At 41.9% G+C, this 14724-nt stretch overlaps 1 protein-coding gene across 2 annotated transcripts in view; it reads right to left on the bottom strand.

The window, feature by feature from the left end:
• LOC112252578 (cat eye syndrome critical region protein 2 homolog) overlaps window positions 1–14546 on the bottom strand; it is a 60385-nt gene extending 45839 nt beyond the window's left edge. For both annotated transcript variants that reach the window (XM_024423915.2, XM_024423914.2), the window contains exon 1: window positions 14250–14546. In XM_024423915.2, the coding sequence (XP_024279683.2) occupies window positions 14250–14369 (120 nt within the window). In that variant the 5' untranslated portion in view covers window positions 14370–14546. The remainder of the gene's footprint in view (window positions 1–14249) is intronic.
• Window positions 14547–14724: the final 178 nt, after the last annotated feature.

Below are 14724 nucleotides of genomic sequence, written 5' to 3'. Positions count from 1 at the left end.
TGCAAGCAAAGATCAACCACTCAAGAAAAAAACATGACTTAAAAAGCAAGCCTATGCAAAATTAACCACTACTGTAGCAAATGAGGTTTGTGCAGTAGGCTATAGGCCCAATCCAATATGCGGTGATAATGTCTTTGCTTGAATTGCAATTCCTACCAATGCATAGTTGTTCGGACCATTTTAACAAAACTTGAGGTAGACTATACAGTGGGGCAAAAAAGTATTTAGTCAGCCACCAATTGTGCAAGTTCTCCCACTTAAAAAGATGAGGCCTGTAATTTATCATAGGTACACTTCAACTATGACAGACAAAATGAGAAGAAAAAAAATCCAGAAAAAAATCACATTGTAGGATTTTTAATTAATTTATTTGCAAATTATGGTGGAAAATAAGTATTTGGTCACCTACAAACAAGCAAGATTTCTGGCTCTCACAGACCTGTAACTTCTTCTTTAAGAGGCTCCTCTGTCCTCCATGTTACCTGTATTAATGGCACCTGTTTGAACTTGTTATCAGTATAAAAGACACCTGTCCACAACCTCAAACAGTCACACTCCAAACTCCACTATGGCCAAGACCAAAGAGCTGTCAAAGGACACCAGAAACAAAATTGTAGACCTGCACCAGGCTGGGAAGACTGAATCTGCAATAGGTAAGCAGCTTGGTTTGAAGAAATCAACTGTGGGAGCAATTATTAGGAAATGGAAGACATACAAGACCACTGATAATCTCCCTCGATCTGGGGCTCCACGCAAGATCTCACCCCGTGGTGTCAAAATGATCACAAGAAAGGTGAGCAAAAATCCCAGAACCACATGAGGGGACCTAGTGAATGACCTGCAGAGAGCTGGGACCAAAGTAACAAAGCCTACCATCAGCAAGGGCATTGAAGATGAAACGTGGCTGGGTCTTTCAGCATGACAATGATCCCGAACACACCGCCCGGGCAACGAAGGAGTGGCTTTGTAAGAAGCATTTCAAGGTCCTGGAGTGGCCTAGCCAGTCTCCAGATCTCAACCCCATAGAAAATCTTTGGAGGGAGTTGAAAGTCTGTTGCCCAGCAACACCCCCAAAACATCACTGCTCTAGAGGAGATCTGCATGGAGTACCAGCAACAGTGTGTGAAAACCTTGTAACGACTTACAGAAAACATTTGACCTCTGTCATTGCCAACAAAGGGTATATAACAAAGTATTGAGAAACTTTTGTTATTGACCAAATACTTATTTTCCACCATAATTTGTAAATAAATTCATTAAAAATCCTACAATGTGATTTTCTGGATTTTTTTTCTCATTTTGTCTGTCATAGTTGAAGTGTACCTATGATAAATTACAGGCCTCTCATCTTTTTAAGTGGGAGAACTTGCACAATTGGTGGCTGACTAAATACTTTTTTGCCCCACTGTATGACGACACCGGTAATAGATCAGTCACTGTATTACTTGAGGCACAGCCGAGTGAGCAACATTTCAATAATTTGCTTTCCATTTTACTGGGCTGATGGTGCCTGCATCTGATGGTCAGTCTCAGCAGAGGGAAAGAGCAGCAGACTGAGGAAGTTGTAATGTTTTGCACACTGTGTATGGCATCAGCTCTCTGTCTGACAATTAGGATGGAGCTGCGGCTCAAAGTAGTTTCTTCATCCTATGTAATCCCAGAGATTTGTGATGTTATTTTTTTTCCCCCTGTTCAGAAAAGTTAGTCATTGACTGCTTACAGGGTAAGGACCAGAATCTAGTTTCTCATGGCCCGCGTACATTATGTGCCTTTTGGCCAACTCCAAGCAAGCGGTCGTGCCTTTTACAGAGGAGTGGCTTCTGTCTGGCCACTCTACCATAAAGGCCTGATTGGTGGAGTGCTACAGAGATGATTTTCCGTCTGAAAGTTAATCTCATCTCCACAGAGGAACTCTGGAACTCTGTCAGAGTGACCATCAGGTTCTTGGTCACCTCCTTGACCTAGGTCCTCCTCCCCCGACTGCTCAGTTTGGCCGGGCGGCCAACTCTAGTAAGAGTCTTGGTGGTTCCAAACTTCTTCCATTTAAGAATTATGGAGGCCACTGTGTTCTTGGGGACCTTCAATGCTGCAGACATTTTGTGGTTACCTTCTCCAGATCTGTGCCTCAACACAATCCTGTCTCGGCGCTCTACGGACAATTCCTTCCACATCATGGCTTGGTTTATGCCCTGACATGCACTGTCAACTGTGGGACTTTATATAGATAGGCGTGTGCCTTTCCAAATAATGTCCAATCAATTGAATTTACCACAGGTGGACTCCAATCAAATTGTAGAAACATCAAGGATGATCAATGGAAACAGGATGCACCGGACCTCAATTTCAAGTCTCATAGCAAAGGGTCTGAATACTTATGTAAACAAGGTATGTTTTTTTATTATGAATAAAAAAAGCAAATGTCTATAAACCTGTTTTCGCTTTGTCATTATGGGGTATTGTGTGTAGATTGCTGAGGATAGTTTTTTTTTTTGAGTCTCATAGCAAAGCGTCTAAATACTTATTTACATAAAGGTGTTTATTTTTATACATTTGCAAAAAAATCTAAAAACCTGTTTTTGCTTTGTCATTATGTGGTATTGTGTGTAGATTGATGAGGGAAAACAATGATTTCATCCATTTTAGAACAAGGCTGTAACATAACAAATTGTGGAAAAAGCTAAGGGGTCTGAATACTTTCCGAATGCACTGCATATTAGCATTTTCATGCTTCATGTTGCATCAGCTAGGCTGGATGCTGTTCGAGAACGAAGGCTCACTTTTCCATTGCAACCTGCTGAAACAACCTTGCAGACGACCACCACAATATGTAAAATCCTCCCTAAGTGGGAGCAAGAAAGCTGCACCGCTCTGTCAGAGCTCGGTGCTGATTATCAGATGTATTAGGTTACACTGTTAATGAAATATTAGAAAGACCCACTGAATTATTCAGAACATGAATAACCATGTGTGTCTTGGTAAAATACACTGGACTGTCTGCACTAGAGGTCGACCGATTAATCGGAATGGCCGATTAATTAGGCCCGATTTCAAGTTTATTTTTGGGCGCAGTTTTTTTTTACACCTTTATTTAACTAGGCAAGTCAGTTATTAAGAACACATTCTTATTTTCAATGACAGGGGCAGAACGACAGATTTTCACCTTGTCCGCTCGGGGGATCCAATCTTGCAACCTTAACTAGTCCAACGCAATAACGACCTGCCTCTCTCTCGTTGCACTCCACAAGGAGTTACGCGAATTCAGTAAGCCAAGGTAAATTGTTACCTAGCATTAAACTTATCTTGTAAAAAAAAAATCATAATCACTAGTTAACTACACATGGTTGATGATATTACTAGATATTATCTAGCATGTCCTGTGTTGCATATAATCTGACTGAGCATACAAGCATCGGAGTATCTGACTGAGATGTGGTAGGCAGAAGCAAGTGCTGTTTGAATGTTTACGCACCTGCGTGCATTTTGCTAGCAGCTCTTCGTTGTGCGTCAAGCATGGCGCTTTTTATGACTTCGAACCTATCAACTCCCGAGATGAGGCTGATGTGACCGAAGTGAAATGGCTGGCTAGTTAGCGCACGCTAATAGCGTTTCAAACTTCACTCGCTCTGAGCCTTGTGGTGGTTGTTCCCCTTGCTCTGCATGGGTAAAGTTGCTTCGATGTGGTGGCTGTTGTCGTTGTGTTGCTGGTTCGAGCCCAGGGAGGAGCGAAGAGAGGGACAGAAGCTATACTGTTACACTGGCAATACTAAAGTGCCCATAAGAACATCCAATAGTCAAAGGTATATGAAAAACAAATGGTAGAGAGAGATAGTCCTATAATAACTACAACCTAAAACTTCTTACCTGGGAATATTGAAGACTCATGTTAAAAGGAACCACTAGCTTTCATATGTTCTCATGTTCTGAGCAAGGAACTGAAACGTTAGCTTTCTTACATAGCACATATTGCACTTTTACGTTCTTCTCCAACACTTTGTTTTTGCATTATTTAAACCAAATTGAACATGTTTCATTATCTACTTGAGGCTAAATTGATTTTATTGATGTATTATATAAAGTTAAAATAAGTGTTAATTCAGTACTGTTGTAATTATTATTACAAATACCTTTTTTTTTTTTTTAAATACATGTATTTATTTTAAAATCGGTATCGGCTTTTTTTGGTCCTCCAATAATCGGTATCGGTGTTGAAAAATCATAATCGGTCGACCTCTAGTCTGCAATCTGAGGCCTCACTAGTAGGGTGGATGAGGATTCTCTTTACAAAATACTTATGATGTGGCTGTTTGAGAACTTTAGGTTCTCTGATGGATGTATTTCACAAAGATCAAAGACCTAATTAAGCAGAGTTTAATATCAAATAGTGAGTGATATCACTAAAGCGCTTATTTACCCACTGTGTGCAGTTGGTGGATAACCCAAAATATAGTGAGAAATGTTTTGATGTTCCAATTGCAGTATCAAATCGCAATTCATTTGGAATCTTGAGAGTCGCAATACATATTGTAACGGAATCTAAGTATCGTGATAATACCGTATCGTTAGGTCCCTGGGAATTCCCAGCCCTAATGGCGGCGGGAGTTTGTTTAAAAGTAGGAATTAGAGTGCAGTGGTTGTGAAATGCGTTCAATGACTTCAGAACAATAAACATGCAAAATGGTAAAAGAAAGGACCTAGAAAACTACATTCCTTGTTAACTTCAGTTTGTTGAGAACTGCCTGGTCAGGTCCTGTGGCTCTTCTCCACAGTAGGTTGGCTCCATAAGGAACGGAAAGAGCAGAAGGCCCCTGATCTTTCATAGACCAGGACCTATTGTCTGTGCAGATATCTGTCTGCTTCAACTGCTGCAGACAGATTTCAGTCTCGTCCGCCTTCAGCCTGGCTCTTAATCGATTCACCCTCTAAGCAAATTAGTACCTCGCTCTCATCCCTCTGCCTGTCTCAAGTTTAATAAACAGCCCCAGAAAGAGGCCAATTTCCCCGCTGCTCTCCAGATAACGTCAGACAGCTGATGAAGATGTATGGAATCAGACACGCTGAACCAAATACCAGCACAGTGACAAATACATCTCCAATAGGGCTAGGAATTGCCAGGAAACTCACGATACGATATTATCATGATACTTAGGTGACGATATGTATTGCGATTCTCACAATTCAATGCATCTCAATTCGATACTGTGATCATTGCGACTTGATGTTAAACATATTGCACACCATATAAACTCAGCAAAAAAATAAACATCCCTTTAGGACCGTCTTTCAGAGATAATTCATAAGAATCCAAATAACTTCAGATCTTCATTGTAAAGGGTTTCAACACCGTTTCCCATGCTTGTTCAATGAACCATAAACAATTAAATGAACATGCACCTGTGGAACGGTCGTTAAGACACTAACAGCTTAAAGATGGTAGGCAATTAAGGTCACAGTTATGAAGACTTAGGCCACCAAAGAGGCCTTTCTACTGACTCTGGAAAAACACAAAAAGAAAGATGCCCAGGGTCCCTGCTCATCTGCCTTAGGCATGCTGCAAGGAGGAATGAGGACTGCAGATGTGGCCAGGGCAATAAATTGCAATGTTTGTACTGTGAGAGGCTACAGGGAGACAGGGCGGACAGCTGATCATCCTCGCAGTGGCAGACCACGTGCAACACTTGCACAGGATTGATACATCCAAACATCACACCTGCGGGACAGGTACAGGATGGCAACAACTACTCGAGTTACACCAGGAACGTAAAATCCCTCCATCAGTGCTCAGACTCTCAGCCTATTGTGGACAGAGGTTGGACTGAGGGCTTGTAGTCCAGTTGTAAGGCAGGTCCTCACCAGACATCACCGGCAACAACGTCGCCTATGGGTACAAACCCACCGTCGCTGGACCAGATGGGACTGGGGGGGAAAAAAATGCTCTTCACTTAAGAGTTGCGGTTTTGTCTCACCAGGGGTGATGTTCGGATTCGCTTTTATCGTAGAAGGAATGAGCGTTACACCGAGGCCTGTACTCTGGAACGGGATTGATTTGGAGGTGGAGGGTCCGTCATGGTCTGGGGCGGTGTGTCACAGCATCATCGGACTGAGCTTGTGATCATTGCAGGCAATCTCAACGCTATGCCTTACATGGAAGACATCTTCCTCCCTCATGTAGTACCCTTCCTGCAGGCTCATCCTGATATGACCCTCCAGCATGACAATGCCACCAGCCATACTGCTTGTTCTGTGCGTGATTTCCTGGAAGACAGGAATGTCAGTGTTCTGCCATGGCCAGCGAAGAGCCCGGATCTCAAGCCCATTGAGCACGTCTGGGACCTGTTGGATCGGAGGGTGAGGGCTAGGGCCATTCCCCCCAGAAATGTCCAGGAACTTGCAGGTGCCTTGGTGGGAGAGTGGGGTAACATCCCACAGCAAGAACTGGCAAATCTGGTGCAGTCCATGAGGAGATGCACTGCAGTACTTAATGCAGCTGGTGGCCACACCAGATATTGACTGTTACTTTTGATTTTGACCCCCCCTTTGTTCAGGGACACATTATTCCATTTGTTAGTCACACGTCTGTGGAACTTGTTCAGTTTATGTCTCAGTTGTTGAATCTTCTGTTCACACAAATATTTACACGTTAAGTTTGCTGAAAATAAACGCAGTTGACAGTGAGAGGACGTTTCCTTTTTTTGTTGAGTTTTTGTCTGCTGTAGAGGGACAAGAGAGCCATGTGAACAAGTTTTGATTAGTTATAAAAACAAAAGCGCTAAAAACAAAATTGGCTCCCTAATTAAAAAGATTGAGAACAAGCTAGGAATGAAAAATTATGCAGTTTTGGTCCAGGGACAGCAAACTAGCACAAAAATAGTGTGATATTTTCAGAACGATATATTGTCAAACATAATATCCCGATATGTAACTTTCTCCAGTAGAAGGATAGGCTCTGGCTCGCAGTACTGGAAGGCACATCCTGGAGGATCCAGGGGAGGCTCGGAGTCTCTGAGATTTCAGGGCTCATTTCACAGCCACACTGCCAGGAAATCAAGCGTGCCTCTACGGAGACAAAGGAGCAGGGGGACGGCCAGGTTGGCCGAGGCCTCTTGCTGCAGAGTCCCTCTCCCTTTGGCCAGGGGAGACTGGGAGCGACAGTGAAGTGTAACAGGGGAACAAAGTGCAAGGGGCCGTTTTGTGACCCTGCCAAAAAAAATCTCCATCATCACCCACCGGAACCGCAGCCCAGAAAAGAGCCGCTCGACAACACCACCTTCCCACTGGATTTGTTAATGTCCAGTTGGTAGTGATTTCTCAAGGTACAAAAGTTCTGCTCTGTGACATTCATAAAAGGGCTCCTGGTAAAAATCCACAGTGCATTCTTCCCACTGAGCCATTCCCCCCATCCTGAGCTTTGACCAAGAGACAAGCTATTTGACCCATGTAGAGCTAAGGCCCCTCCCTATCTTGTGGGAAAAGGCATTACATACATTCTTTAAGTCAATCCTTACACATTTGCCTCTCTAGCATGTTGATAATTTACTCTGCAGAGATGACAGGTAACAAAATAGGCCTAAAACTGTTCTTTATACTCCCTTCACACAAGAAGCCCATTACTCATAAGGGCTAGTTCAAAAATATGCATTTTTAAAATAGACCATCAAGAGATCGACGTGCAAATAGTTTTCCTCCACAGATAATGTGTTGCACTTATGTATTTTGGCAGAAAATAGCTTAATTCTCATCAAATGACAACTGAAATACAATGCTATTTGGCTAGCAGACACACAAGTAAATGAGCATGACCATCATATTGTTTATCATAGACAGAATGTAGACAGCTACATTTCCCAATGTTTTGCTTGAAGTAAATCTTGCATTTTACCTATTAAAAGTAGGCTACACTGAGAAAAAAAGTACTGAAGAAAAGTAGCTACACAGTCAGAGCACTGTCTGCCGATTGAATGCCCATTTGTGAATTCTCATCCGAATACAGAACTGCAACTGATGCGCAAAATGAGTGATGCCAAGCACAAATTACAATACGAAGCATTTTAGAGACTTGCGTTTACCGCTGCTTTCCTCCCAACTGCCAATTCTGACAGAAGAGGACAAAACCAGAACAGAAGAGTAACAAGAGCCAATGAATGAGTCAGGGACAGTTGGTTGAAGTGCTCAGTGGCCACAATGTTGACCAACCTGTGCATCCAGTGTTAGAGAATGTGGAAGACAAGACACCAGCCTCCCTGAGACATGCGTTGCTGTGTCCAAAATGCTGGACAGGCAGACTTATGAAATGATGACCTAGGTTTGACTCAAATCACCCAGCACTCGATACCAAAGGAAGGACGGACCATTCTGTCAGGGGAATGACAGCCACTTCCTGCCTCCCTCCACATCAACTCTTTAAAACGGAAAGACGCAAAACTCATCATACAGGCTGTATTTATACTTGCTTGAACGGCAATAGCTCAGATACACGAAGACATGAAACAATCCCGAGGATCAATAGAACATCGCTCAGAGATGCACAAAAACGATAATATTCCAAATAGATTCATCTTTCCTTTAACTAACCCAACCTCAATGCTCACAGATGGTGGCACTTAGCTCTGTGCAGCACTAAGATTCAGACAGTACGAACACAGGAAATGAGTATCTTCTAAGATCTGTGGTGGTGGAGTTCAAAGAAACAGCCTGGTTGCATCTTCTATGTAAAGAATGTTATTCACGTTCTAGGATTTGGTAAGAAAAAGTATTTTAGTCACTGGCCGTAATTAATCAAACCCAAAAATAGGTGTTTAAACCAGAAACATTTAAGACAAGGAACATTTTGGTTGGACTACTCTTCAAGACAGAGACAATTGTGGACGGGACTTGTCAAGACTACCATGTTACTGTAGGCCTGCTTGCCTCCACGGTATCTCATGGTATGCAGCGTCAGGAAAAATAGAGTGTCCCCCCCTGCCTTAACACAGAGCCCCAGGAGAAATCCCTCAGAAGAACCCATCTCTCCACACGACCAGTGAGGGGGCTCTCTCAAACCTACTCTGAACCGTGGAGTCCATCCAAACAGGTCGAACATAGTTTGAACATCCTAGCTGTGTGGCCACATATCCTCAAGGCTTCACAGATATATTGAGCTTTATAAACTACAACTCACATCCCAGAGGTAGGCCTAAAGGCTAAAATGCCTTCAATTAAAATATTGTAATTAGATTTAGTCTGGGCAACAGTTGATTTAGGCTACATATGTATACATGCTGGTGAATACAGGAAGAGCTTGAAGTGATCTCCCAAAGTGCTTGGGCTCTCCGTTCAGTCAAGTGAGACACAGGTTTAGTCTCATCTCAGCTGATCATTTACTCTGGTTTGGTCACACGATCACCCCATAGACAAGGAGACATCAAAGACACTAGATCCTCTTAAACCTGGATTTGTGTGCCATTTACTGAGCAAGCCACCTGCTTTTATCAGCACTGCCATTTAAGAGCAGACATTAGGGCTAAAAACAGAACAAACCAAATGAGGAACAGAGCCATTCACTAAGCTCTGTTCCATTATAGGCAAGCTAATGTAGCACATTAGATCACAATTCACTGATTGGGCATAGTTTGTCGTCTCAAACAGTGAGGAGAACCGGCAATCTTTAAGCCCAGTTCCGTTTGGGCCAGTGTATAAATAGCCTACCTGTGTAAGGCTTTCAGACAAACCTAGCTTTTATTAATAAATGCTTAAACAAAAAAGGTTCAATTAAGTTGCAATTATAATGTCCAAATGACTGATGTCAGAGCCGCTAAAACACGTTATGTTATGCAATGCAATGAATATATCAGATTGGTTGAGTGATATCACGTTGGCTATAGCTATATACATTGTATTTGGAAAGTATTCAGACCCCTTAAATTTTTGCACATTTTGTTACATTACAGCCATTTCCAAAAATGGGTTAAATAAAACATTTAAAATTAATACACACACACACACAATAGCCCAGAATGACAAAGCAAAAACAGGTTTCACTTTGTCATTAGATATAGGACAGACACTTCAGAACAAATTTTTTGATACGTCAGGGAGTCTCAGGGCACGTTTGTATATTCACTATGGAGTGCCAGAGTGCCGTAAAGTCAGAGTGTTGTCAGATTGTCCTTACATAAATTCAGAGCGTTTCCCTTTCAGAGCGCATACTGGACGCTCTGGCTGAGGAGTAGGGTTGTTTCTGAGCGTTCTGACCTCGGCATGAGTGCTTGACTGCCGTTCTAACTGGCTAACGTAGGCTAGCTAGCTAGTTACTTCCACACACAAATGACGGAACACCTCACTGACCATTTTACTGACCCTAGTAGAGCTGGTTGATTTGTTATCCAGAGCGTTGTTGACTAACACCACGCCGTTGTGCACAAATTGATTTTGTCTCCCCACACCAAACACAATCACAACACGCAGGTTGATATATCATAACAAACACCGAACCAATTATGTTCATTTTGGGACAGGACGAAAAAGCATTAAATGCCTCCCGGGTGGCGCAGTGGTCCGATGATAACTGTGCCACCAGAGATTCTGGGTTCGAGCCCAGGGTTCTGTCGCAGCCGGCACATTGGTGCGGCTGGCTTCCGGGTTGGATGTGCATTGTGTTAAGAAACAGTGCGGCTTGGTTGGCTTGTGTTTGAGGACGCATGGCTCTCGACCTTTGCCTCGCCCGAGTCCGTACGGGAGTTGCAGCGACGAGACTGTAACTACTACCAATTGGATACCACGAAATTGGGGAAAAAAATTTTTTATTTAGCTAGCTAATTTGTCCTATTTAGCTAGCTTGCTGTTGCCGGCTAATTTGTCCTGGGATACAAAAGTTGAGTTGTTATTTTACCTGAAATGCACAAGGTCCTCTACTCCAAAAATTAAGCCACACAAAACAGTCACCCGAATCTTTTCTAGTAATCTCTCCTCCTGCCAGGCCCCTTCTACAGCGATTGGCATCAAACTTTCAGAATAAGGTGTTTTACCACAACTGGCCAACCTCAGTTAATCTTTCAATCACCCACGTGGGGATAACGAATAATGAGATGGCACATGGGTATCTACTTCTATAAACCAATGAGGAGATGGGAGAGGCAGGACTTGCATCGCGTTCAGCTTCACGAATAGAATGGACTTTTATTTTTGTGCCTGGCACGCTGACACTTGTTGGCGCAAGTAGTGTGGGTGCAATGATTGAATAACATGGATGTGTACATTTATTTTGCAACGCGAGCGGATTGGTCAGCATGTAACTGTGCTGCAGGCACCAATTTTTTAAAATTACTTTTACTAACACCGGCCATATTCAACAGGTGTGGAGCATTCGTTAACTCATAAGTTATTCAGCACATTGTCACTACTCTGAAATCGGAGTAGATAGCCAGAGCAAATTTACAAACACACCCTAAATCTGTCGTTGCATTACAATATCACAGAAAGCTTGATTCTTTATAGACAGCTAAACAAGAGATATTCACATAATAAGGAATTCCCCTAAACCACAATTTCCCATTGTAAAAGAGCTTTTAGTTATACAGAATTAACAAAACATGCTGAAAATCTGCAGTGTTGTTCAATGTACATGTAAGCAGGTAAAATACCTCAACCTATGGTTTGCGATGCTCCCACGCAGGGACATAAAGCCTGTGAGAAGAGCCCTGTCTTCAGGCTACTCGACATGGAAGAGAGGGAAATGTGGGGACCCGGTGTCCAAGTAGGCTACATGTAGCTATGTGTGTGGGAAAACATCACAGGTGAGACATTTAACTTATTATAAAACAGACTATACTAAACTCCACTCACTATTTGTAGCTGTATAGTCAGTTTGTTTGTTTTGTTGGTCTTGGCTAGCTAGCAATCACTCACATGACGGCTAGCACCTTTGTGAAAAGGGGCATAAGAGAAACCCTACAATATTACGTTTTTCTAAGTACTGAGAATGCTCGGGAGCAGGGAATGTTGAAAAGTAATCTTTATATTTAAATGTAGTTTTTGCTGTAAACCAATGGGGTAACCCCAGGATGTTTTCCCCACAGGCAAGGGCTGCATTCTAATACCGACTGGGTCTATACTGACAGCAAAGTGGTTAAGGGAGCATATACTGACAGCAAAGTGGTTAAGGGAGCATTAACACACACAAGACTGTGCGTTACCAGGGAATTATTGCACACCGCAGCGGTGTGAGAAGGCACATTTATTAATATGTATAACAAAGTTAAGCACATTCTGAGAATAACTGTTTCCTTCCACATGTTAAGCAAATGCACCAGATAGTGTTATCAACTAAATTACTGTTTCAAAGACAGCACAATACAAGCTGTACTCTACAATGTCTTCCAGCCATTAAAAGTGACAAAGACAGATTAGAGTATGCACACTCCCCCTTTACATAATCCCAGAAGTATTTCTTAAATGGAGGTAAACAGATTCTCACCACTTTAAGTGGCAAGTAGATTGATTTGGCTATATCAATTAAATGAAGGGCTTTAACATTCATTCAGAAATATAGGTTATACTCTCAACTTTATTGCCCAGAGCACAATAGACGTGTGCCTGACTAAGACATCAAATTTATAAATTAAAAAGTGTCACAAATCGGTAGCTCGGTTTATGGTGAGCATTAGCGCAGGACAAATCTGCTATCAAAACCTCACCATCATAGATGCAGTTATTGATATGCGTCAATGATTTACACGATCCATCAAATAAGATGTTCCTCGAAATCAGCTACATTGGATGCAGGCAAGGCAGCACAAATGATATGTGCCTAGTGATGCGGTTAAAGATAGATAGTCTATCGCTCGCAGTGGCTGCAAGACGCGCACCGCGTAAGACCCAATTGTGCAAAACGGAGTTCTACAGAATCGGGGCGTTTGTATCATAATATCACTCGCCGATTGCTGCAATATTGTGTTTTATATTCACATGCATTCATATATATCCTGTTAACAGTTTTAACAGATAATATCAACTTTCCTACAAACTAGAGGTGATGCTTCCCTCCCTATCCAATAACAAAGCGATGCCTGCGTGTGATTTTCACTCCCGAGAGGGGTGGGGGTGGATGGGTAATGGGGGCTGTTGACCTTACAAATTTACTTCAAGTCCCATCATTTTTCGATGGATCAAACAATCCCCATTATTGCATACTAAATCAGCCAAGCAGTGCTCATTATGGAGCAGCAAACGACAAACGAAACCACTGTTGGAATTGCTAGAAACCGATTAAGTTTAATTATGTAACAGAAGTGTAATACGTTAAATTATTCCCACATAGTAAAGTAACGCGCGAAATGACCGACTAATGAACGCCGACGCTCGACCTGCATTTCTGTTTGCTTCATAGAAAACAAGAATTTTGAATGACGGCTTCATCATTCTAACGTTAAAACATGAGATAATAAAACAATGGCAGAATGTCAAATGCTACCAAGCCAGATGGCTTGCTAGACAATAAACTCGAAACTCTCGTCATGAACTTGACTATTTGATAAAAACATGGCAACAGTGGATCAAAAGCGTGTAAGATACAACCTGCAAGTAACAGTACCCTTTATTCACGTGCATGTGATTTATTGCGTTGAGTATTCGCTAAAGATAATAGTTATGGCTCTCGTCTTAATAAATTACACGTTACAAATAGCTATAACTTCGAGCTATTTCACGGTGATATAATATACATTTGTTTTAATCTATAACTTGGTTAACGTTTGGACATAGACGTGCGATTTACTACGGATGGCCATTAACACGAGCGAAACGTTCGATTTCACCAAATGAAAACAAATGGATCCCACCACATGGTTTTGTTTCGGCTGGCAAGAACTAAAGGTTAGCTATTTAATGTTGTTATCAAAATACAACCATTGGTGTCGCTAACGTTACATGGTTTGTTATACAAAGTAACAGCATTTACATACCATGAAATACAACGTTCACGTTTATTTCAACTGGGACTTAATAACGAGTTTTCAAACATTCTGACTTAGCTAGCTACTGTAGGCACTTGCTAGCTAACTAGCTAGTCAGTAACGTTAGCTAACTTGGCTAGCTATAGTAGGTAAACAGAGAAGTTCTGAATAGTAAGATGAGCTATAACGTTAACTGTTGGTACTTTTCAACTACCCTACAAACGCATTATACGAGGCAAAAATTAAGTTAATTGTAATTGCAGTCAAAAAATAGAAAAAAAATGTCTCCCAAAATTCTAAATGTATTTTCCAGAACTTCTTTACCTCAATTTCAAAGTCTGGTAGGTTGAATGCAGTCCTGAACAGCGAACAGAAGTGGGCTATGGCGGGGACTTCCCACCAAGACTGGATCTCTTCCACAGAAATTGTACATCCCTGGGACATTTTCGGACCGAAAATTTGTTTCTCACATTAGAAATAATTTCCTCAAGGTTTGTGTAAAACCTCCTTAATTGAAACTTCCTTCAAATAAATTACAAAAGTTGCTGTTGATGTTCCATCCAGTCAGTTGCCATTACAACCCGGTCCGGAGAGTGCTAGCTAGCAAGTTACAATCTGTTTCAATCAGAATTTCACAAGAGCTGAACAGATGGGGTGGTGCTACCACCTCGGCGCAAGGAGGGGTGTTCTGTTACTTACGCAGCGTATTAAAATATACAAAAAACCACCAAGCATTTATAATACCCATCAACATATTTGTTTACTTGCAATTCTACTTAAATTAATATATATTGGTACT

This window comes from Oncorhynchus tshawytscha, linkage group LG06 (assembly GCF_018296145.1).
Source record: "Oncorhynchus tshawytscha isolate Ot180627B linkage group LG06, Otsh_v2.0, whole genome shotgun sequence".
NCBI classification, from domain to species: domain Eukaryota; kingdom Metazoa; phylum Chordata; class Actinopteri; order Salmoniformes; family Salmonidae; genus Oncorhynchus; species Oncorhynchus tshawytscha.
This window is presented reverse-complemented; position numbering and strand designations above follow the sequence as displayed.